Source organism: Coturnix japonica, chromosome 12 (assembly GCF_054131305.1).
Source record: "Coturnix japonica strain WE chromosome 12, WE-NBRP24, whole genome shotgun sequence".
In the NCBI taxonomy this organism is placed as follows: Eukaryota; Metazoa; Chordata; class Aves; order Galliformes; family Phasianidae; genus Coturnix; species Coturnix japonica.
Window position 1 is genome coordinate 19,638,693 of NC_140674.1, and position 25,764 is coordinate 19,664,456.

The 25,764-nt window shown below is 42.8% G+C and overlaps 1 protein-coding gene and 2 long non-coding RNA genes across 8 annotated transcripts in view; 1 reads left to right on the forward strand and 2 right to left on the reverse strand.

The window, feature by feature from the left end:
• LOC146758876 (uncharacterized) lies at positions 1 to 10,747 on the reverse strand. The gene is made up of 3 exons (XR_014933405.1): positions 10,609 to 10,747; positions 2,775 to 2,931; positions 1 to 2,360 (listed from the first exon to the last, which is right to left on the reverse strand). It is a non-coding gene; the product is annotated as an uncharacterized LOC146758876 (long non-coding RNA).
• The window catches only part of GOLIM4 (golgi integral membrane protein 4), a 26,154-nt gene continuing 11,025 nt past the window's right edge, over positions 10,636 to 25,764 (forward strand). For 2 of the 6 annotated variants that reach the window (XM_085513352.1, XM_085513353.1), the window contains exons 1-7: positions 10,874 to 11,497; positions 21,500 to 21,574; positions 22,337 to 22,386; positions 23,184 to 23,237; positions 23,722 to 23,893; positions 25,038 to 25,120; positions 25,581 to 25,664. In XM_085513352.1, the coding sequence (XP_085369478.1) occupies positions 11,311 to 11,497; positions 21,500 to 21,574; positions 22,337 to 22,386; positions 23,184 to 23,237; positions 23,722 to 23,893; positions 25,038 to 25,120; positions 25,581 to 25,664 (705 nt within the window). In that variant the 5' untranslated portion in view covers positions 10,874 to 11,310. Of the gene's footprint in view, positions 11,498 to 21,499; positions 21,575 to 22,336; positions 22,387 to 23,183; positions 23,238 to 23,721; positions 23,894 to 25,037; positions 25,121 to 25,580; positions 25,665 to 25,764 lie in introns of all 6 variants that reach the window. The other 4 variants (XM_015872018.2, XM_015872017.2, XM_085513354.1 and 1 more) reach the window with 4 other exon arrangements.
• The window catches only part of LOC116653857 (uncharacterized), a 20,352-nt gene continuing 19,282 nt past the window's right edge, over positions 24,695 to 25,764 (reverse strand). The window contains exon 3 of the long non-coding RNA XR_004308427.2: positions 24,695 to 24,822. This is a non-coding gene — a long non-coding RNA (uncharacterized LOC116653857). The remainder of the gene's footprint in view (positions 24,823 to 25,764) is intronic.

Genomic DNA, 25,764 nt, shown 5'->3' on the forward strand with positions numbered 1-25,764 from the left:
GATGCTCTGTCTTTTGCTTATATTTCTATGAATTATTATGTGATTTCTACAAACACACTTCAGCATATTGTACTTACATCAACACTTACCAATGCTTAACAAAACTTTTGACAAACATGGTCTGTTCTGAGAACATACAGAGAAAATAATATTGAGCTACAGAGTCATCAGTATTTTCTAAGCCCTATTTTCTCTTTAGCACAACAGATGTCCATTGAAAAGAAAAATATGTTTTAGATGCAGTCACAATTAGGGGGATTTTTCCTCCACAAACAGGAGCCCTTAAAAGCTGTTCATGAGAAGAGTGGGTGAGCAAAGCTCTTACTTCAAGCTGCCCTGCTGGGTCTCTGTGTATTCAGAATTCCACTTTCTACCCCAGTTGGAGCAATTCTGATCAGTGTGGGATGGCTCGGTAGTAAAATTTCTGTTCAGCATAAATGAACTGATGCAATTTTATTTGTGAAGTAAAACCTGGATTTTGAAGGGTGAAATTCTGAGAAATGAATAATCTCAATGAGCTACAGCAGCCCTCTTACAATAGGTTTAAAACCAATTTGCCATAAATATTTGTGTGCAAGCCTTACAGGCAGTCCAAGTCTTCTAAAGTGATACCTCATAGGTCACATCCAACTAGTGCAGGTCAGACAATTACCTGTTGCTTTCAATTAAGCTTTGCGAAAACACCTCTGCGTCATAGTGTGCCATGAAGGAAAATAATGAGGCAACATAAACCAAAGTGCTTCACTTGCAGAGCAGAGTTGGGGATGTGTGAATGCACTGAAAACAGGCAACTCAGCCACACGTAAGGATAGCAGGGCAGTGAAAATAGGATGAAGAGCTGAGGGGCAGGATGGAAGGCTTGCCAGGACACAGCCCAGCTTCCACCAGCTGTGAACTCACACTCCATGACTTGCTTCCCCTGCAACTCCAAGGTAATAATCAGTGTTAGCATTGCACTTGGCACTGCTTTAGTGTGATCATCCTGGTGATCTTGAAACACTTCACAACCTTCTGGCAAATACTGCCTTAAAGTTCTGGAAAAGTTTCCCAAATCTTATAGACAGGGAAAAAAATATTAATAAAAATCATGGAAATCAAGCATTGTTTCCATTATATTAACATCCAGGAATACCCACACAGATGAGCTCAGCTGTGAAAAAATACACAGTGAGAGATAAAATCTTTACAGCATAAATAAATAACGCATGTGAAGATGAGAAAGATCATCTCAAATTTAGAGAGAAGCAAAAGGCATTTATGCAATGTGTCTAAAGAAATCAGAAGCAGAAATGAAATGCTCAGAGCAGAACACAGACACACAGAGCACAGACAGGATGCTTGGAGCAGACAGCTTGAGGCTCATCCTGCTGTCCTTGCCAGGTGTAGTACAATAGAATGTTCTCACTTTTTTTCTAGGGGCATGTAACCAGTACATGAAAGTGCATTAGCTGTTGGGAAACTGAGATGAATGTTAACCTACTGTTATAATTCCCTGTCTAAAGGCATAGTAAACATCTTTGGACTGTGGGATGAACTCTCTGATGAAACTGGGGAAGGATATTTTTTTCTGTTTGCTATTTGTCATCCATTTACTGGCTCTGAAATAACAATTTACGACTCATTTTTTCTTCTCTTAAACAGAACCTACTCCCAGGTCACGTGGAAGAAGAGTGAATTTACTACTTTGTGGAACATTAAAAGCTGTTGGTTTGGGTAGCTAACATCTTCAGTCACACTGCCCATGTTAAATGACAGAATCTACCCAGTGTAGATAGTGGGATCACAACAGAAAAAAAGCCTTGCTTTACTTACGTGTGTACCAAACACACACTCTGAGGACGGGATGCCTTGGTGACCAATTAATCCACCTCTAAATGTACAAGCCAGATTATGTCAATAGAAATCAGATGTGCTTTTTATGCCAGAATTTTGACTGAAGCTGTTAGAAATGTACAGTTTGTGACAGAATGAAAGCATTAATATTACAGCACCTTGCAGTAAACAGAACCCATTCAGCTCTATAGCAAGCCTGAGACACACAAGAGAACACAGGAGCCAGGGATGGGTGGGTAAGGGCACTGGCTTCCAACAAAGGGGCCCTGATACAATGGAAGGGTAGGATAGGCAGAAAGAACCTCTCACAAAGATCCACACATCCAGAAGACTCCTTCAGGTCCCAGCACCTTCACATATACCCATGGAAGACGTATTTCCTTAGAGAACCTTGATTTCAGGAACTTTGTGAGTCAGGACTTTATTTCCATCTCTGTAAGTCACCTTATGTAGCAGCAAAGGAAAACCTTTCATCACATTAAGTCTGAAACAAAAACAGACCGCTTCAGATCTCGAAGGACTTAGTGCTGTCAGAGAAAAGAGAGACAAAGATAAAGCCAAGGCACACCTCGCTCTCTTCAACCACTCGAATCAGAACCATGGCAATGCCCATCACAGTCGGGATATAGGCAGAAGGTTTTACATGCATCAGTGACTTGGTGCCATCTGGTGGACACAGACTGGAAGCCTACAGCACCATCTGCACGGAGGTTACCGAGAAGCACTTTCTGGATGAAGTTCTGTGACAGGAGGACATCCACACTGCTTCCATTTCTCAACCTCCCTTTCCTCTTTTCTCCTCCTTTCACCCCTCCCCCCCCCCCCCCCGATCTGATATGCTGTTGTTGTTGAGGATAAACTGAACATAAAGTGCAAAAATTCATAGTTAAAGAGCTAAGTCTGCCTAACAAGAAGGAGGGGAGAAAGGAGAAATCTCATACCAGCTTCAGCCCCGAGGTCTGGATGCAGGGCCACTCTGAAAACGTTTATGTCAGTCAGAGAGAAGCACTTTCCATAGTCACGAAGAGCAGCTTCTTCTGTAGCCAGCAGGTTACTCTGCCTTTGCTGAGAAATTCACACATCAGTGCCATCCATACACTGCAATGAATAAACACAACGTGAAAATTAACATTTAATCCCATCCAAGCAGTGTTAAAGTAACCAATCCCTCATGACTACAAAGCAACCTAATAGCAGGCACGACCACGCTGTGCTAATTGGGGCCAGAACATTTCAGCACTTTACTCACAAGAAATATTTCTGTCACTATATATTCTCATTATAAGGTGCTAAAATTGGCGGACAAATATACTGATCCTTTTTAATGTATTACCTGACTGTGCTACAGTGAGGGCTCCTTGTCTCAATGAAAAGTGAACCGATTTCTCACAAGCACTGGTGCCACTGATTTACATAGAGGTTTCCATTCACTGCCACTGACATGCTGATAGGATGGAGAGCTTCAATGCATGTTCTGGATCTCTGTTACAAACAGAGGGTTGACCTGAGAAGGCATTTAATAGCTCAAACATCATGTCTGAACAAATTATTTGCCTAAAAATTGCATTTCAGAGCACCATCCAGACTGTCTGAGTTAGCAGTGGAACCACAGTATCACAGATACCCAACCCAAACCATTCTGTGATTCTGTGACTCCATGATTCCCACTCAGAAAACATGGAAAATCACTTTCCATGAAGAGAAAATCCTGTTTTGTTTCAGACCAGTCTGAGTGTCTATATTCATAGACAAATGTTTGCATATTTGGCTGTAAGTGATGGATAAAGAAGATGGACCATTCTTACTAATCCCAGCATCTTCAGGAAATCATATAAAACTTCTTGAACAAGTTTCAGTATTTGTTCTGGAACACACGAGCAGAGCCCTCACAGACAGAGCATGCTGACCCGAGGGAAAAAAGGCAGCCTAGGAAAGTTCAGACAGCCCATTCTGAAACATGTTTCCAAATATCAATGTGAGAAATGCAGCAAAAATTCCATGTTTCAGGGTGAACAACTCCGGAACGGGCAAGAATCTTGCAATGCAATCTCATCTATGCTTACTATACCCTACCTCTCCAACTCCATTTATTGGCCCCAAAGCACACACATCCCTCTTCCCTCAAAATACCCTACAAAAGTGAAAAATAAGTGCCTGACTTCAAAAGCTCCACAGCTCTGTAACAGTAGACCAAGAGTATTTTAATTAGAAAAAGATTCAGACAGCATGCTACAGGTCTAGCTCTGCACTTCAAACTACTCCAAAATGCAGCTTGGCTGTTGTATTTCAGCTGGGGCCTCTTACGTTTATTGTGGAAATAAAGATGAGGAAGAAAAAAATCCCCACTGTAGCATTGGTGTGAGTCCAGATTGACAATAAAATTACTGGAGTTTCTCAGGATTGACTCTAAGAGGAAGTTTTATCGCTGCATATTGACACCAGTCATACACCAGGTTATAAGGCAAGGAAAACAAAGGGATCACATATTAAATTGTGAAGTCAGAAGAAAGTAAAAGTGAAATCTTAAGTATATGATATTCAATAATCTGATGGTGAACTTAACAGAACTGGTATGTCAACTGACAAAACTGTCTGCAGGCATTCCGGTCTTTGTCTCATATACATAATATTCATCACATAATGTGCTTCTCTTCTGAGTAAAGGAATAAACTCTCTTCATTGTTGGTATTCAATAGCTAAAATATTCAATGATGTATTTTGATTTTCAGTCATTTGGGTTCTTTAACCCCTTGGAGCAAAAGAGCTCTATTCCAGATGTACTTTAATCTTCCTACAGCTTCTGCCAAATTTCTGCTTTCTGTTTTCCATTCACTTAGTGCCCTCATCACATGCAGTGTGTCTGTGTCACTTCCTCCCTATATGTTTAGGCTTTTTCTTCAGTCTTGCAGTATGTAAGAACAGCCAAAACAAGAATCCAGGCTCTTTATGGTTGCTATGTTTAAGTATGGGAACTTCTGTGGGGCTCGGTTTGAAAAGGAGATTTCTTTGGAAGTTAGTAGTTACAACACACTGCAATCAACTTGCATGTACAGCTACTCTCATTAATTCTCATGCCCCCCCTTGCAGGTGAGCACAAGCAAGACTCCAAAAAGCACCAAATATCTAAAGAGAAACAATGGGGAATTGCGTTTCCAAGCATACCCGACACTGCAGGGATTTGGGGTATGTGCTGAAACAAATGGACTGCCAACAGCCATCTGTCCCAGCAGGCAGCTGATATCTCTTTTCTCTGCCCTGTATCAGCCTCGCTTGTGGTAAACACAGCTTTGATTCATATGGGTGCAAAGCAAACTGCCCGCAATTCAAACCCTCCTCACAAGGGTTCAATAGGTGGGGAGGAAGAAGGATTTTTCCATGTTGTCAGATGCTCCCTGATGCAACATTTCAGCTTTTCTCTCTCTGCTGAGGGGGAGACCCCCTCTACCCAGACACCTCTTGGCATGGAACCTTCATATTCATCCTCTGTGGAATGCTGATATCACCAGTGAGTAGATTTTACTCTAAAGGCTTGTTACCTATAATGCAGTACTTCCAAAGAAAGGTTCTTATTAGCAGCCATAGTGCTGCTTTATTCACAGTGTAAACGTGCAGTGTAAATGCTTGTAAAACGTTACGAGCTCCATTGCCTCCAAGCACTTACAGTGCAGAAGATGATGAATAAATCACACATGCACACTGCATCACATCTCCCCTGCCACTTCCAGCAGCACCAGGGCTGAGTGTCACACTGCAGGCAAAGAGCTCTGCAGCAGCTGTGCAGGGATTTCATTGACTCCCTTTTGTCACCCCTATGGCTCACCAGCTATTTCTTCTCCTCACTCCCTCCCTGACTTATTGGTTCTTATTGATGCTGCTGTGCTCTCTGTGCTCTCACACCCCTATCAGTGATTTCTTAATTTCAAGGCCTGACCTGTATGTGGCTTTTTGGGGGTGTGAATCATAGAACAGACTGGGTTGAAAAGGATGTCAATGATCATATACTTTCAACCCCCCTGCTATGTGCAGGGTCCAGACCAGGCTGCCCAGAACCACATCCAGCCTGGCCTTGGATGCATCCAGGGATGCTGCAGCCCGGCTGGTGCTGGCCCTCCTGGAGCACCCACTAGGTGGCATCGACTCTCTGACTTTCCTCTCTCCACCCACTAAGCATTTCCCTCCCTTTGCTCCAGGTTTTCTCTCCCCTTTTAATTTATTTATATATTTTGCAGCATTTCCAAACACTGAGCTCATCGGGATTAACCACGGCAAAACCAAAAAGTTTCTGAGATCTTTTCTTTCCTGAGCTTACAGAGCTGCATGGACCTAAGCCAGAAGGCAAACTACACTTCTTCACAGACAAAAACATCCATTTCTGATGTCATTTCTACACTAATTCAAGAGTCTTCCTGGTATAACTGTTGATTACTTTTGTCAGGAGCATCTTCATATAAAAGGTTCTTGGAGGCTCCTGGCTTTGTCAGCCTTGCTTACATGTGTATGCAAAGCAAACCCAACCTCTGTGGGAATTACTATTTCCCTGCAGGTCGGTAGGCAGGGAGAACTGCAGGGATGGCTGCAAGGAAAAGCTTTCTATTTTCAGGCTTGGAAAGGCCAAGATAATATCACTAATGAAGATGGAACTCCTCTGAACATGGAAATGAAGGTGAACATGGACGTTCAAGTGCTGACTACATTTCAGTTTCACTTGAAGTTCTTTATCTGCACGTCTTCAGATTTTATAGCTAGATTCCCGAGTGCTTGTTTTCTCTCCTTGAATTAACTGTAGAATATAAACAGTTCTCCCCTAACTCTACTTACTAGTGCCATTTCAGATCCTTAAGAAAAAGCAAAGTTGTCACAGATACCACTGTCAATGATAAGTGCACTAGTTCATCATTCACTGTCCTTATCTTGCAGTGCCAAAGATTTCTCTTTCCTGCAAGGTCAGACTGTTTCCCAGCTGTCAGATATCAGACTCTGGCTTTTATTCAGGCGCTGGAAAACAAAAAGATGGTGAAAAAAACAGACTCATCTGACAAGACTGGAAAAAAAACAGGGGATGGAAAACTTCAGAATTCACTGAACTGTTTACTCCTCCATCTGCCATGGCTCCTAGTCTGGCCAGCACAATGGGAAATGCACCAGGAAAACATCATCACAGGGGATTACTCTGTGTACCAGAAAAGCACCAGTGTCTGTAGTCACTGTTCCCAAGGTCAGTATTTTCCTCTAACTCATAAAACACAGCATCCATCTGCTATCTATTGAAACGGTAGAATGGGGAAGTCCATTCCTCTCTCAGAACCATTCAGATAGGAAGCAGGATTCCCCACGCTACCAAACAGTACCACACAGGAACACCCTTGGGCTGCTGTGCCAAAATGCTTCTTATATCTGCATGGTGCTCCCCAAAGAAATTCTTCCTGCCTGCCCGCAGCTCATTGGAGGCACAGTGCATCTTTTGTGTGCAGCTGCTCTCACTGCACAGCACATCCACCTGCCTGAGTCAGACACAGCATTATCACTGTTTGCATTTCACTTAGTGGTTCAGATTGATTTGCAGTGTAAACACAACAGAACCGAAACACACAAAGATCCCTGCCTCGCAGCACTTCTGTGCTATGCAAATAACATGCTGTCAGAGAGTGCCTAATAACTTAAATATCATCCCTTCAACCATACAAACATTCTTATTTCCAGCACTGCTCAAATATTACTATTTTCCTTGTGGAAAATGCCAGCCCTCAGGAATGCAGGGGTTTCCAACTGCAAGTTTCTTGTAAGGTGGATCATCTGACCATTGCCTAAAGACAATTAGTGATTTAACAAATGGTTTAAAACTGGAGTCCTAATATGTCTCTTAAGCTATTATTATTGAACAGTCTTTATGGCAGCAGTCACCATTTCTTTGCATATTAAGAAGCATAGTACTGTCTGTATTAAAACACAGCCTCTCCCCCCCCCCCCCCTCCTTGTCCTCAGATCAGTTCATCAACCAACAGAGTTCATCTGGTTATTGAGGTGGATGCTCAGACACAGGCAGATACACACAGCTCGGTTTTCATGACTTCCCCTCACATCACAAACTGTGACCTCACACAAGGGTAAACTCAATTTTACCACAAGCAACCACTACTTGAAGTCCAACCTCCTTGTTTCTTCAGTTCCTGGCAACTAATAAGTGACATGGAGTGTTAAAACAATCTCTGAAGCATTAGAGTACTTCAGTCATAGGACAGAAATGTCACTCTTGCCTAAACATCTGCAGTTGGAATGTGCTTTGTAGCTGGAGAAGCAATGACATACGCCCTGCCAATACATTCCTTAAGTTTTGGCAACTAAATGATTGGGCTGTGAGATGTATAGGACAATCTTCACTGTACATTTGCATAACTTCAGTTCTCCAGTTCATCAAAAATAATAAAGATCTGCAGTCTGATCTGTTTAACTGCTGTGTTCACTGAGTCATTCAGGAAAAACTCATTGTTCTCTTATGGCCAACCTTCTTGAGCTTCCCATGTCTTGTGGTTGATAGTGAGAACCTATGTTCCAAACAAACTGGATGTCCCTCCTCCATATTGATCCTCCACTATCCAATCGAGACTGACCACATTGTCTCTCCTTCTCTTAGGGAACTCTTGGGGTTATTCTTTACATATTCCTCCTCTAATGTCTCAAAACTTGTAGGAACTTAATTTTGCTCAACATTTTTCTGTCCCGGTTAAAATCTATCTGAAATTGGCCAATGAGTTGGACAACTTCTTGGCCCTACACAGGAGAGATGGACAGATGGTTTGATTGCACAAGCCTCATTTTCTTAGGAAACCAGGTTAAAATGAGAGAAAGAACAGCCTATATAAATGTCTCACCGTGGATTCCTTGCTGCACACTCAGAGCAGGTTTCTTATGGTACAACATGGCTCAGGAAGCAGCCAGATCCCATCTTTCCTTGACTGTAACTCACTCAGTAATTAGTCAAAGTAACATTCCTCTCCTAGCAACTAATGCAATTTTAATATATTACAGTCTCTTTTAAGTCCAAACCTTTCTATTCTGGGACTTCCAATTCGGATTTGCCTAATAGCTTCACATAATAGTCCCAGGCACCCAATAAATTCTTCATTTTAATTAATTGGTTTGCTCATGAAGAATCACAATTTACATGAGCTAAAGATGAGATGTATTGCAGCCATTACAGAATGTAGGTAATATTTGATTAGAAAAAAGCAGAGAGACACTCATTCCTTTTTTTTTTTCCTTTCCATGGTACTTGTTAATGATATTGCCAATTTCTACCAGCAGATAAATTAGATTTACCACATAATCAATTAAATGTATTTGGAACACGTTTTAAATAACAATGTTAATTGAGTGTCCTCTTGAATTTATGATGTCTATTCAATGGGTATAAAGCATAATGATAACCAGAAGTGACTACTGCATGCAGATGCAGTTGCTGGACAGCCAATTAATTGTTCCTCAGCACAAAGCCATCAAAACTAAAGGTGTAGGCTGATTCTATAGGAGGTAATGTGAGCAACAGCTGAACACCCAAGAAGTTGAGAAATTCAATGAACATATCCCATCCCAATGACTTGGCAAAGCAGCAGCGTGCAGGATGAGACTGAAGGACCCTGGGAGAGGAAGGGGAACTGCATTCTGGGTGATACCATGAAGCCCACTGAGGCTAATTTGGGGAAGTAATTGATATTTAGTGTAAATGGGTCAGTTTCGAACCAAAGTTTCAACATATAACTTGAAGGCTTTCAAGAAGCTTCCTAAAGGCAGGGGAAAAGAAAATGATTATTATTATTTTTGTAGGTATCACTATTTCAAAGCATTTACAATGACCACCCAGTTGCCCAACTCACAAGTTTCAACACTTCAATCCTCCACCTTGTTATTAGGAAAGCAAGGTACTCTATTACATTAAAAGGCAACAAATAAGAATGTGAAATACATTCCAACTGCTATTAATTATTGGTCCATGCAGGATATTTGAATAACAAATTTTAAACCGCTTTCATGTTGCTTTCTTTTAAGGCCAGAATTATCCCTGTGTGAAAAAAATGAATCAATGAGTTGAATATGCTTAGAAACACAACTTTGGAGCACGTCTTTGATTTCCTTAATATTACTACCAGTGTAGCCTGAGGTGAGCAGGGTGTTTCTTTTTAATTTGTAATAAACACAACAGCGGAGAGAACTCTAGTATTGCCAGCTCTGTAATCACGGTGGTTAAGGATAGATGCCATGAGGCCTGTCTCACCTTTTTTACTCATGAAGTGGCACTGGGGAACGTTGCACCACACAACACGCAACATAACACAGCACAACACAACACACAACACAACACACAACGTAACACAACACACAACATAACACACAACATAACACACAGCGTAACACAACGTAACACAACACACCATAACACACCATAACACACCATAACACACCATAACACAACATAACACAACACACAACACAACACACAACGTAACACAACACAAAACACAACGTAACACAACGTAACAACGTAACACAACGTACCAATGTAACAACGTAACAATGTAACGCAAGGTAACACAACGTAACACAACACACAACACAACATAACACAACGTAACACAACGTAACACACAACACAACACAACACAACACAACACACAACATAACCCAACATAACACAATGTAACACAACACACAAGCACTCAGCAGTGGTCTGAGCTCGATTCTTGGACAAGGCAAAAGCCAAGACTAGAGAGGGCAGCACACCTCCATCCCCGGAGGTGCTGAAGGCCCGAGCTGTTGGGTGCATCCAGCTCACAGCAGGGCGGACAGTCGGGCTCTTTCATCCTCTTCCACAGCTCCGTGAGGCGCTGCCCCCTCCCAGGCGCTGCTCCGTGAGGGGAGGGGCGGGCTGAGGGAAGCGGAGCGCCCGGCGGGGCCGGACGGACACAGCGTGCACCCAATGCGCTCCGGCTCTGCCTCTCCGAAGGGAGGGGAGAGCCCCGCGGTCGGGCCCAATGAGGCCGCGCCCGGAGCGGGACTTCCTTCGGGGATCCCGCGGCGGGGAGCTGCGGTGAAGCGGCGGTGACACGTAAGTGCGGGGTCGGGGAAGTTTCCTTTGTTCAGGTGGCGGCCGAACCGGGTCGGGCCGGAGGAGCCGCCCGAGGAGAGCAGGGAGCCGCCCCTCGCCCCGCAGCCACAGCGCCGGGGGCCGCCCCCTCCCGCCGGCCGGGCGGCGCAGCATGCGGGCCGGCTCCGCCTGGAGGTGCGGGGCCCGCAGGCTGCACGAGGCCGCCCGGGGCGTCGCGGCGGTGCCCCGGGGCTGAGGTGCTCGGCCGGCCGCACCCCGCTTCGTTCTCACCCCCGGCGCGGATCCTGGGCCGCCGATGTCTCCGCCTCATCGCCGCCGCCCGCCGCCTCCCGCTGCTGAGCCGTGAGGGGCGGGAGAGCCGGGACCCCGCCGGGGACATGGGCAACGGGATGTGCTCCCGAAAGCAGAAGCGGATTTTCCAGACCCTCGTGCTGCTGACTGTGGTGTTCGGCTTCATCTACGGGGCGATGCTGTACTACGAGCTGCAGAACCAGCTGCGGAAGGCTGAGGCCACGGCGCTCAAGTACCAGCAGCACCAGGAGTCCCTCTCGGCCCAGCTACAAGGTACTGCTGCCCGCCTACAGCCGAGGTTTGCACGCATCTCCCTTCTCCGTAGGAGCCTGGCTTCCCACTGCTTGCAAAGTTTTGCTCCTGAGAGGCTTCCATCCCTCCTCTCCCAGCCAGCTGTAGGGCTGCCCTGCTGTGTGAGACCCCCCAGCTCCAGCAGGGTCAGATGGCTCTGATACAGAATCCTAAGGGTTGGATACAGATCCCCTCTGGGGATCGTGAGTCCAGTCCTCCTGCTACAGCAGGTTCCCTACAGTAGGTATAGGAAAGCATCCAAGCATCCCTCGCTCCCATGCATTGCGTAGGGTGCCTGTCAATCCCAAAGGCATGCACAGCACACTGAAGCTGTTGGTACGGGTGTAACAGGCAGCTATGCTGCTGCTCGGCAATACAGAACATCCAACTTCTGGGACTTCCATGCCTCTGTGCTGTCCCAGCTGTACTTGTTCTGGCTGCAGAAGCACAAAGTTCTAGTTCCAGGAGGACAGGTAACGTGGAAATGACTCCAACAGAGTGAGGGATGTTGTAATAAATCACTCCCTGAAAAAAAGAAGTTGGAGTGTAAAATTCAAATAAACTGCATTGGTAATGAAACAGCCTTGAGTTTCTTGGCTTAAAGCTGTCACATAAATGCAAGTTCTTACGTAGCTTGGTTTAAGGATGCACCAGATGTATGCTTTGTGTACTTGATGAAAAGCTGCTGATCTCTGACATGCAGGAACCAGATGCAAAGAAGCAAACACATATGTGAAGCATCAGCACTCTTGGGGGTGCAGGACCTCAGCACTTGTCTAACTGTGAAGTGCGAGGTTATCAGCCCAACACATACAGTCCGGAGCCAACTTTCAGAAAGCTTTAGGAATGTGTTTTCCCCCTTAAAATGGTGTAAAGCAGATGAATGAACTGCTCTAACAACTGTGATGCTACTTAACTTCAGGGTGATCTTCCACCAGACTTGTCTGTGTGGGAGCATGCCTAGAAGCATGTAGGTTTTATACAGAGATAGAAGAGTCTAATAGAATAATCCTACATTACTTTGTAACTTGGACGTGTTTCATTGTGACTCAAGGCCTCCGTTACTTTGTTTTTCAATTCTAACAGAAAATAGTTAAAACTTTTCATTTTAGTTGCCAGCGTGGTGTACTTGTTTGGCTGGGAGGTGGGTGTGTGGCTGAGGGCTTAAAGGCTACTTTTGCTATTCTGTATATTTGCCAACGGTATTTGAAGGGGAAACAGGAACATCTTGTTCTCAGGTTAAAATTCAACAAGCCAGCTTCCTCTGTTGCTCTGGCAATGCCAAAGAGGAGCATAGGTTGAATGCAGATTGTTAGTTCATGTGTTCCCCTTTGGAAACGTACCGTCAGCTGTCCCAACAAGCTCATGGAGGAATCCCTGTAGATTTTGTGTGATGCTCTTTGGAATGGAATTCTGTGTTATCATCAGTGTTTTTGCTGCAGGAGTTTGTTAGTGATGGGAGCACAGAGGGCTCGGGGGGCTGTGCCCAGTTGACCTGAAGATTCACCGACTCCTTACTAACTGTTGATACACAAAACCTAGAGCCATTTCTGAACGCTTCCTGCTTTGTTAACCTCTTTCATATGGAGCAAGATGAGGGGATTTGTTCTAAACAGGGATGTATAAACAACACAGTGTGCTAACAGAAAACCTTGTGTTTGCAGGTGCAGCATCTGACTGCACTTTGAACCTTTAAATAGCCCAGATTTTAAATCAACAATGTTCTGTCACCAAATAAAACCAGCCCTACAAATACCAAAGCTACATCTTTTTGCCATCCTTTGTGACACAAAAGAGGTTTTTTTGGATTTATTCTTTCATGAATATTGCGTTATTACTGAAGCAGCGCAGCTTATCTCTTCCATGTGACGTAATTGTTTTCTCTAAGATAATGTTGAGTCTTGAATTGTGCACCAAAATCCTTTAAATGGGAAGGAGCTGGAAGGGCTGGTTCACTTACATTGCATTGCCAGGAGGGAAAGAGTGGGTGTATTCACACTGGTTGATTCCTCAGTTCTTTCTGCTTTTTTCTGGTTGATTGAATAAGACTTTAAAGCTTATTACCAGCAGAGAAGAGAACTCAACCTTGGACATGTACTTCCTGAGCAAGCATTTCATCAGTAGGCTTTTATTTACTTAAAAAAGGGGGAAAAAGGCAACTTTACGGAGTTGTTCTTTTGAGGATGCTGGGCTGGCAGTGCTCCTGGAAGGGCTGCTGGGCTGAGATGCTGGGATGGCAGTGAAATAATGTCCATCCTCTGCATGTGGTTGGGTTTAGCTGGGGCTGATCAGACCTATAGAAGGGCTGCTCTCCTGACTGCACACAGATAAACACTGTTGAGGCTTCTGGGTGAAATTTGTGCAACGTTTTCTGATTTTCCTTGAAAAGCCAGTCTTGGATTTTTATGCTTTGCACGGCATTGCTTCATAAATGTGATGTGTGAAGCAGGCTGAATCTTCTGTACAAAGAGGGGAGAAAAGACAAGACCTAAATGTGCAGAAGTACAGATAGCTGAAAAGCGATGCTGGAAGGGATGTCAAAATCATTTAGCGTGTGCAATGGTCTGAGGAGCGGTGCATATGGCTGTTGTTGTAGGGAGTTCTGCTCTTTCAGGTGTTCGCAGCTTGTGCTACTCAGCTGAGGAGCATTTTTGCTCATGAAATAAGGGCAGGATGTGATGGGAACAGTGGCTGACATAGGCAGCATGGGAAGGTTAACTGGTTAGAGGCTAGATCTTAGGCATGCCCTTCAGACAGTTCACATTGTAGCAGGTTTTCTAGTCAAGAGCATGGCTTTCAGGCCGCATAGAATCATCATAGAATCATAGAATAGCTTGGGTTGAAAAGGACCTCAAAGATCATCTAGTTCCAACCCCCCTGTTATATGCAGGGTCACCAACCACCAGACCAGGCTGCCCAGAGCCACATCCAGTCTGGCCTTGAATGCCTGGACCCACTCTAAGAGCTCCACGTCCTTCCTGTACTAGGGGCCCCAAGCCTGGACACAGTACTGCAGATAAGGCCTCACAAGAGCTGAGTAGAGGGGGAAAATCACCTCCTTCTCCCAGTTGGCCACCCTTTTTTAATGCATCCCAGATCACAGTTGGCCTTTTGGGCTGCAAGCACACACTGCTCGTGTCCAGCTTCTCATCCACCAGGACCCTGTGGAAGAGAATGTCAAATTTTGGCATTTTTACCTCCTAACAAAGTTCTGATAGGCAGGAGAAAGTAGGGCTGCTTCACAATGGGAATTAACCAGAGGCTACATTTTGAGATGAAACAAAATCTCTTGGCTGCTAAGAAAACCCAAAGCCATTGTTATCTATAAGGTGTTCTGCTGAGAAGCTGATCTTCCTGTTAAGCTGATTATTTTAAATCTCATTCTCTGAGCATTAATGTGATTGAAACACGGAGACAATCTTATTTAATATTTCTTAAAATGATAAAAAAAAATAAACTTGATGCTGTTTGCCTCCTGCAAAGATGCCATCAAACTAAGTCTTAAGCTGCTGACTGTATAGGAACGGACTTCATTGCTGAAACAGATATGTGCTGACAGCTGTAGACAAACCTGATTGTATCTTGGACTGCTTCGAGATTAATGCATCTACAAATGGGTTTCTAGCTCTCACAACTTCTGTCTTCCCATCCTCTGGGCATTAGGTAATTCCTTGTGTACTGTTTTAATCTATTTAATCTGTCTTAATCCCTAATCCTAATGACAGCCTACATCTAGTGTCTTTTACTACCTTCATTTTCCTGATCTTTCTGTTAGAGCCTTGATGTATCTGCTGCCTTCAGGCGATCTCTGCAGTCTGGGACTGTACTGTAATCTTGGGCAGCGACCCAGCAGGGGCTCTGAACTCAAGAGGTCAGAGTTGGCACAGTTGCAGACAACGTGTGGCTTTCCACAAAGCCATCTGATCCAGTTCTGCAAAGCTCCAGCTGAAAAGCCAGTAGAGTTCCTTGGTGCCTCTTGGGCCATTCAGCCTGAACTGAGGCCCCTTTTGGGAGGTGACCTGCTGGAACTTCATCAGAGGCACATGCATGTGCAGAATGCATCAGCTACATAGTTCAGGTGATGGCTTGCTGTGCTAAGCACACAGCGTAGGAAGAGTGGAAGAGGGTGGAAAAGCCTTTGCAATTATATTGACAACATTTTTTTTACAGTTCATGTCTGAGGTTACATACTCTCCAGGTTCAGTTACAATTGTAAGATTAGGTCTTAAATATAACGTGCCAGACACATTGTCTCATCGGGCTGGTTGTTTTGGCTGAGCAGGATACAGGATACTCAGCCAATGTATCTAGGTGGAGCGACTCCATGATAGTTTCCATCCCCTCTGAGGTTGGAGTATTCATTGTAGCATCTCTTATATGGCTGTGAGGATATCTCCAGCTATTTGTGGTTAGTATAGTTCAATAATTTTGCAATAGGATCCTTGCACAGAAATAATATCAGGTCCTGTTCTGAGGTTCAATTGTAATGAAAGCTTAAATAATTGAAATTACTGGGGGAAGAAAAGAATATACAGAGTGATTAAGGCAGAATATTTTCACTTTATATTGGGTAACTCATGTTGGTGGGTTTCTTGTTTGCTTTAATAATGAGTTAAAGGCATGACTTTCATATCATGTTGGAGGCTGAGGTCAGTGCTGGGGGAATGCAGTCTGTTTGGGTGCAAGCTTCTGTCTAACAAACAAATCACAAACCACTAACTCAAACAATTCATTTCTGTATGCAGTTCTTCAGACCATACACCTGAAGCTGATTCCTATCCCCTACATTATAGCAGAACAAATTGGGGGAAGTGGTTGAGCAGTTTTGCAAGGTGATAATTATAGCTGCTGTGTCACTTTCTGCCACATTCCGTTATGATAAGCCAGCAGATGTAGGTGTCAGTTGGGACAGACCGTTGCGGTGTGTGGGTAATCAACACCATTTCAGTATAAGTTTTTGCTAATTTTTGTATATATGTATATATATATGAAAAAAAATGTACATGGAAAATACACATACATAGGATTTTACTGACATTAGAATCACTGGAGTTCTTCATAAAGTTGAAAGGAGTCCAAGACAATTTTTGAGAGCAAGAACAGGCTGTTGTTTCCTGGAGCTGAGAGATGGATGAGCAGAGCCAGACAGTCAGAGGTGATGTGAAGGAGGAAGCTGTTGTCTCTGGAGCTCTTCTGCGTGTTTTTTTGTTTTCTACAAAGTGATCTCCTGTGTTATGACAGAAATGGCAGGATAATGGAAGGAAGAAATGAGAAAGGAAACAAAATGATTCTGGGAATTATTCTACAAGGGCATCTGCTAATCATCCCGTGTAGTTTAAAGGATAACTTGAGCACCATTAGGAGCAGAGGAATTGAACAGCCAAGTAGCTGTGTCTGGCAGAAGAATATCTTACAAATGCAATCATAAAAATACAGTTAAAAATGTGAATCTAAATTCACCAAATAGGTTTTGTGTGAACTACTTGCATTCATCACTTCAAAACAAGAAAACTAACAAAACCACTTTAGCAGTGACAGGAGTACATGAAATGCCATGTGGGAGGTGAGATCTTAATCTGACCGAGTGTATCACAGCCATGTGTGGCACCAGAGGCTGGAAGAAATCTTTGGAGTGTACAGGAAATCTCCTCTGGGATGGAAAATATGATCATTTTTCCAAGTAAAAGTCATGTCTGGAGCCTAGCAGCTAGGGATTAAACGTTCAATCATGTTTAATAATCCTTCTCAAACTGGAATAGCTGCTGCTAAAAATAAAAGGTTGCTGCTCCAACGTGATAAATACCTTCCCTCGTCCCACCTCTTTGCTTGGTTTTGCTTGGGATTTGTTTTTAAACCTTTTTGTTTCCTCGAGGAAACTTCTTACTTCTAAGAGAGTCCACGAGGCAGGTTGAAATAGGATTCTGTTAATTTAGATGTTTACTTCAGTTTGGGAATTAATTTTCACATCATCCTGATAATTGAACGGAGGCCAAAACTATTTCTTAGAACTAGAAGCGTGTCTTTCTGGGCTGAACTCTATTAGTGTGCCAAATTCCCCAGCACCGCCCCATTTCACAACTGCATGCAAGCAAAACCTTTCAGATCTGCAGCACTTGTGCATGTTGTGCTTTGGGTTTTCCTCTTTTCTATTTGAGGATGCAAAGCTGAAGGTTTGATAAGCATGTAGAAGTTTCATGTCCTTATCTGAAGCCTTCACACATTCCAGAGCGTTTTTGAACTTCGATCACGATTGGTTCTGATATCTTCTCCAGTCTGTTTCCACACTCAATGGTACAGAGGTTGGTAAAACCCCCTGATGTAGGGCAGGTTCCAGAGGGACCATCAGTGATGGTTCTTGTCCGGCAACACAGCAGGGACTGAGTTGGATTTTGCAGAGCTGGAAGCAGGAGATCCCACTGTTAAGTACAAAGCGCTTTCTTAGAATCATTAATGCCACGCACAACACAAATGACTGGAGAATTAGGTCAAGGCAGTGGTTATTTTTGAGTACAATTACCAACACACGGTTTAGTTGCCAAGAGAAATTCTGCTCCTTTGTGGGAACTGGCTGTAATTTGACAAAGCTGTTATCTGATTGTTCTTCACCTGTGAAAACTGCCAAGTGTAGGAGTTTGTTTTAGAGGGGACATAAATGGGATACTGCAGACAGTACTGGCTGTGGTTTGCAATGAACAAAATGAGAGCAGTCCATCCCTGCCTGTGTACAAAACTGTTGGGTAATTAAGCCAGAAGAATGCTTGTTCTTCACGCATGATCAGCTCCACATTATCTTGGCTTCTGTTTCAGTTCTTTGTAAATTAAAAGTCGAAAACATACAGGGCATAAAATATGAAATAGCTTCAATATTTTGTTCGGTATATTGTAGCTGTCTGGTTTTGGTATAAAATACAGTTTTACTGGTAGGGAAGCCTACTGTGGCTCTACTTCAGCACTTGCAGTAGGGGCAGGGCAGTGGTAGAGAGCTCATCCAAGAGCTCCCTATGCTGCAAGAGAGTGTTCCTGGTCAGATGGTTGCTGGTGGCATGTGAGATTTCACTATCTGAATCCAGATTTGCTGCCTTCATGGCACACAGAACTGTATTAATCATGTGTTCTCCCAGCGTGAAACATTAGCATCAGATGAGTCAAGAAATCTCTTCTGAGATTAAAATTGTAATTATTATCATTGGACTAGAAAATCTGCATGGATTGAAGGGGCTCTCGCTCGTCTAATCGAAATGGGTTTTCTCTGAGCAGAAAAGTTATTTTCCTGGGTTCACATTTCAAATAGTTCTCTTTGCAGGGATGAGAATTGGAGATGTAACAGTGTTTTTATAATGAATGTCTGTGTTGTACAGACCTTCTTAGCATTACTAGAAAGGTGCCAGCGTGGTAGGGCACACTCTGCTGGTTCCGTTCAACTCCACCACAGTCTGACACAAAATACCATTGGATGTTGCCAAGACTACTGAAATCTGCTGGTTTTAAACCAAAGATGACATTACTCTCAGCTCAGAGAAAGACTGCAGAAGTACAGAAGAGATGATAATGCTGCAATTAATAAGACTTGTTGAATTGTGTTTGTTTAAATCCCAGCGTATTCTCGGTGTGTAAGGTGATGGGAGTTGGGGTGTTTTAGATGCTCTCAGGTTGTGCTTCTGTCAGTACAAATACCAAAGTAATGTAGCTGAAAAACTGCTGACAATGACAAACAGGAAATACTTTTTATGCATCCAATAACAGCTTCTTTTTCTTAATAGTTTGACTGTGAACCAGAGTGGACCAACCATGAGTATTAAATAACCTTGCTTTCATCAGAGCTCTCCACTCCTGTGTTGCAATTAACGTTCAGCAGCGGTCGTGGTGATGTGAGCTTCCTCCCCTTTCACAGAAAAGAAGGTGATAGAGAAGTCTTAAATCTTAATTCAGGAACTGCTGAACATTTCATTATTGAACACAGAAGATGCCTTAATTAGCTCTGATCTCACTGGTTCTGTTGCTGGGCTTTGCTCTCTGAGGCTACATCACCTTGCTATGGAAGAGAGAGAAGTGTTGCTGAGTGTGTTAAAACGAGCAAATTAAGTAGGAGGGGATGGAGGAGAGGAACTTCCCCTCAGCCCTTTCCTCACTTGCTTTTTGGCCATCTAAAAGGCTATTTTAGGACACGGTGAACTTTGTTCCAGTCTTTCAAAGGCTTCAGCACAGAAGTGGCAGAGGGATGTGCCACCCAGAGGGACGTTAATAGCACTGCTCTGAAGTGCTGTGTGAAGGCAAGGCAGCCAGAGCTTAGCAGAGCCAAAATTGGATGTGAAAGGTATAAAGTAATGTGGTTCCTAAAAGCTGAGATGTGGCGTTCCTTTTCTCCTTTCTTCCTGCCCTTATCATTATGGCTTTATTGTGCAGGGCTTGTCCCCACACTTGCTAAAACACAGGGAGGAGTTGAAGGAGATCCGCTTGCAGACGGAGCAGTGCAATGAGAAATGTTACCTCCAAATCCGTTTGTGGTTTGGTCTAATTGCCAAGAAGCCTATTTCCACTCCTGATTGCGTGGGAGGGGAAACCATGATGGATTTTCATTTCTCTCCTGAGTTGCTATGCTACAACCACTGCTCCTTTTGCAATGCAGTTCAGCATTCACCATCTTCACTGCTCAGATAGAACCATTACTGTCACGGTGCCATTTTCCTCTTTTCTGGAAACTTACTTGCTGGTCACTTTGTGAATATTCATGAAATGCTTGTTTTGTTGCAGAGGATGTCGATACATTCTTTCATCTTGACTGATGCCCTTGGCTTTGGATGATGAATAGCAAAACAGAGATAGAAGCTGGATTGCTAATCAATCCTTGTCACCTAAGCCAAAATGTAAACACTTTGAGATAAGCCAGGAGACAGTGAGCCTGCAGAATGCATCTTGCTGGAATACAAATGCTTTCTAAGGTGCAAGAGGGGTTTTCTGTGGCTGCCAAGATAAAAATCCCTGTTTGAGGCTTCCTGTTGAAGGCTTACACTCACCAATGGTCTACTTCTCAGCAAATGTGTTTCCTAGTTTCAAAGGAAAAATCACAGGTTCCATTAATTTGTTTAGCTCCTTTGAGGAATGCAAATTAGATATATCTGTGCTTGTTAAATTAACCAGTTGGATAAATTCATAAACTGAAACCCCCTTCTGGAATATCATAAGCAAGCCATTGCCTTAGATGGTCTTTGAGGGTCACAAATTGCTGGGGACAGTGGCAAGGACATGCTGCAAGCTCCAGGTATGCACTCCTTGGTAGGGGTCTGCTTGTGTCAGCTCTCAAGGGATGGCACCATTGGTCTGTTGGTACTGAGATGTGACCCAGAGTGGCTGCCATGTGGTGCAAATCTCTTGTTATCCAAGCTTTACAATTAAAAAGAAAACCAAGTTGTCCAAGCTTGCAGAGGAACTTAGGGATTGATGTTGGGTTTTCCATATCTTAGACTAAACAGCAAATCTAATGTGCTGCTGCACCTTTCAGAGCCATCCTGCTCTGTGCATCTGTCTTGCTTCTCTCCTGTTGCATTTTGTATGCTGCAGGGTCTCCTGTGGCAGTGCTGGGGGTAGGGCTGTCCTGCTTATGTCCTCATCTCTTTACAAACAAGGCAGAAGAGAAGGAAAGAATGAGAAAATTTGTACATCTGTACGCTAGGAGGAAAACGGATCGGGTAGGTTTTCTGTAGAACAACCATAGCTGACTCCTCATAAACAAATACCATATAGTTACTGCATTCTATGGATATACAGTGGAGATGATCCAAATGTCATGTTCAATATCAGATACAGAAAAATGAGCTCAAATAATGTCAGCAGTCCTTAACCCTGTGACCTCATTCTGCTTGTATTTTCTGGGCACGTTCTGTGCTGATGCTTTGCAGTATTCTGGGTGGGGTTGGATTTCTTTTCTTTATTTTCATTGCATCTATCACTCATGAACTGAACTGTATACAAATTTTCTCTCCTTAGTTGTATATGAGCACAGATCCAGATTAGAAAAATCACTGCAAAAGGAAAGGCTTGAACATAAGAAAGCAAAAGAAGGTAAAACGTTATTTTCCCTTCTCTTTCTGTGATTGGTTGGGTATTTAAGAGAAAAGTAATTTCAGATGCATTTTGTTGTATTTCAAATGAATTACTGGTATAATAAATCAGTGGGGCCACCTTGGCAGATCTGTGGATTGTGTTTTTAGGACTCGTTGCGGATCACCACAACATGGCAAACTACGCGAGTCTCCATTATTCTTCAAACTGATGACTCAGCCAATGAATTAAATAACTGCTGTAGCAAAGGTTCCAAAAATGATGTAGTGTGCATGGGGTTCCTGATGGCTGCCTGGTGCCATCTGCTGGACAGCTGCCTCGTGATGCACAAAGGCAATTTGTCATTGTTATATCCCAAACTGAAGCAAAAGGCCCTTTTTTGTGTTTTGTTTTGCTATACTTCAGCTTAGTCTTGACTTTCTCGCTTTTTAAAGCACACATCTGTATTGTAATAGAAAAATCACAGAATCACACACAATGTGTTTGTCCTTTTCCTTTTGAGTGAAGCTATTGAGAGAAGCTGTATAACAGATTTGTGTCCGTGGCTTTGAACTTCTCACTCCTATACCTCATACAAATACTTTAAATATGTTTTTATTTTTGATTGAATGAATGAAAATACCTTTTCAACACTGGAACGTTCTGTTAAGTTCCTCTGTTTCTGAAGATCTTTTGAGTATTGCAACTGCATTGTATATTTAAGTACAGATTCTAGAGTTTTGGGTTTTGTTCTTAATGAGAATTTTTCCTTTTATGTTACAGATTTTCTTGTTTATAAACTGGAAGCACAGGAAACTCTAAATAAAGGAAGGGTAAGTTATCAGTCCTAGTACCAGCTTTTGAGATTTCAGTCATATTTGATGCTATGTGGGCTACAAGATAAAGGCTGCGCTCTGCAATTACAGCTGTTCAAAGAAAGAGGTCTTACAAGTGCTCATTGAAGGAGCTCTCACAGCATTTCTCCTCTGCTGTTCTTAATTATGTGAGTTGCAGTAAGAGATACAACTAATAAGCTGTAATAATACCTTTCCAGGAAATTACTTTAAAAGATATTCTCCTGTTTATATTATAGTTGTTCAAACACTGTTAGTAGTTTTAAAGGGACAGGGGAATAAGAAGGTGTTAGAAACCTTTCCATTTCTTGGTTCACAGGGAAAAGAACAAGGACAGCTTTCTAACACATGGTCTTTGAACAGGAAACCACATATAAATAATAATAATAATAATGAAATCGTTAAAAAACCCAAATGATAAAGTGTTTTAGATACCAAACCCAGAAGGAGAGTTGTCTTTGGCAAGGCCCAAAGACCTGTAGAGCCGGTATTTTGTGGAGGCTTCAGGCTGAAAGTGGGTACATTAAAATGCATAGTTGCTGCAGTAAGTACTAATATATATATTATACTATAATATAATATATTATATATATATATGTGCATGTATGTATATACACACTTGTTATGTTTCAAAGCAAGCTTAATTTGTTTCTTGATGATGTTATGCCCTTTGGTTTATGACTCCTAGATAACTGCATGTATTTGAGGCTAGGTGAATAACAGTGTTGTTCAGATTAATACTAATGTGTGCTTGTTTGGTTTTGTTTGTTTTACAGCAAGATTCAAATAGCCGATACAGTGCACTGAGTGTCCAGCACCAGATGTTGAAGGTAGGTAACTGAGCTATCCAGTTTCATAAGACACTGGTATTCTGCAGCTTGAAGGGTATATGGCATCAGTCATCTCATTCCAAAATGTCAGCACACTGATGGTGCTTTCCTTGTATGACTGCTGTTGAAAGCTGATTTACCATGGTGTTTAGTAATCAGGTTTTCCACTGGGTAATGTAATCTTACCGAATGCGATTACTTGTGTGGAGCAGCAACTTATCAGACTTTACATAGTTTGGCATCTAAGGAATTTTAGTCACATTCAGCTGCTCCCCATGGGACAGTGCAACTTCTGGGTGAGGTGACATAGCCCTAGAAAAGGAGACTGCTCTTCACAGAGATCATTTTGTATTTGAGAGGATCCGCAGGCTGCATGCTTTGAGTAATAAACTTCCTGTTATGAATGCTTCGTATTCATTTAGACTTATTCAATAAACTGCCAAAGTCAATATTAGCCAGATATGCTAATGCAGAGCTGTTCCAGTGTCCAACTTGGTATTTGCAGAGTCAACACGAAGAACTAAAGAAACAGCACGCTAACCTTGAGGAGGATCACCGAAAACAAGGGGAAGAGTTCAGCAGGACATTCAGTGATCACAAGCAGAGATACTTAGAACTGCAGCAGGAAAAAGAGCAGGAGATCTCTAAGCTGAAGGGTATATGCTGGCTGTCCGTATTTTAAGTGTGTGTCTGTCTGTTTTGTGTGATGTGAGCTAGAGAGGCACAATGTCTGTTCTCACTAATTAGGAGGTGTAAGCTGTGTCAGACTTATTATTTTCATTATGATTTTCTGTGGCCTCTTTCAGAAATCGCTTCTTTACAAAAGGAAGTTAATAATTTTTGTCACTTCTATCTGATATCTAATTATGCCTTTTTATGCAGAGCCTTCTCATACCTCATTTCTCACAGATCTGCTTTTCTTTGTATTTCTCAGCATGTCTGAAACATGTTGCACCTGCATGCGTAGAAGATGAGGCATTTATTTATATTTAGTGACCAGTTTCCTCTTAGAAAGATGTCTTGAAGTTTGCAGAACTCTCCAATCCTCATTATACAATTGCATAAAACAGAAGGATGAGGGGCTCCCCATCATGGCCACTTTCTCCCATGTGTCGCTAACACACGAATTTGTTTTGGAGCTCTCTGCAGTTTTGTCTGCACAGTATTTCACAGGCGAGGGCTGTGTGTATTAGTTCTGCCTTGGCACCAGTGAAGTCACACAGCGAGCTCTGGGGCTGGGCTGGATTGCAGCCTAACAGCTTGGAGTGTGGGCAGAGCTTGCTTGTGTCTGCTTGCAATATTCCACATCAATATAATGTAAGAAGTGGGAAGAGATGCCCCTCTCCCTGGTCCCAGAACATAAAGCTCCTTAAATATGCTGGCCATCTGGGCACCTCTTCCAAAATAATAGCTTAGTCCTTTGGAAGAAAACTCTTACTCACCAGATGCAGTGTGGGGGAAGAGGGAAGAGGGGAGGGTGGCTTCCTCTCTGCATTTTAAAGATTCACATTACCATAATGAATTTTGCCATCTGCAGTCCCTGGAATGAGTGGTAATGCATAGTTCCAGTTGCAGGCTGGGTGCACTGTAATAAAATTTAACCAAATATTACAGTTATTTTTTGCTTGAAAATGTAAGATTCTTTATAGGATAAGCGAGACATGTAAGGAAAGCAAATCCTACCATTTTGCTGATCCAGATTTAGTATTGGAATTGTGTAGACTCTTAGGTCGTTCCTGCTGTGGTTCTTTAGTATTATAAACCTGACCGGGTTTAACCTCTGTTGTTTCTTTTAAATAGAATCCCTGTATAATTTACGGGAGGAGAACAGACAGTTGAGAAAAGCTCACCAAGATGTTCATACCCAGTTACAAGATGTAAAGGTAGGTTTGTTTTGAAGGAGGGCTACCAGAACAGTTAGTTAGGAAATAGAACAAAAATCCCAAGATTTAACATGCAACAAATGGGCTGTGACAGAGACTTGTCGTTTCTCCAATGTGGCAAAAGGGAGAGGAATATGGTTGAACTGCATTTCTTGGTTTTTGTCACCTGAACTTACAGAACATAATCATTTTAAATATATATTTATGTGTGTGTGTGTGTGTGTGTGTGTATATATATATATTTAAGAAGAGATTAAATTGGAAGAGAAGGGTTTTGTGTAGAAATTAGAATTGGAAATTTGACTTTGTAAGTAGCAGATTGTGTGTTTGCCATAAAGAATGTTGCACTTTGCAGTGCATCAAATGATCTCCGTAGTTCAGAACCCCCTAGGCTACTCGACTTATCTTTAGAATAAACTTTGTAAAACATGTCATGCTCTTCTTTTTTTTGTGTGTATAGCAACAGCATAAGAACTTACTCTCCCAGCACAACCAGCTTGTAGTGACATTGGAAGACCACAAGAGTGCACTAGCTGCTGCACAGGTCAGAAAGGAAAGCAGCTTGTATTAGCTTTAACCTTCCTTACAGCTAGTTTCTCCTAGTTCAGCTGACTGTAACTGTTATGCATGTAGCCTTTCGCATG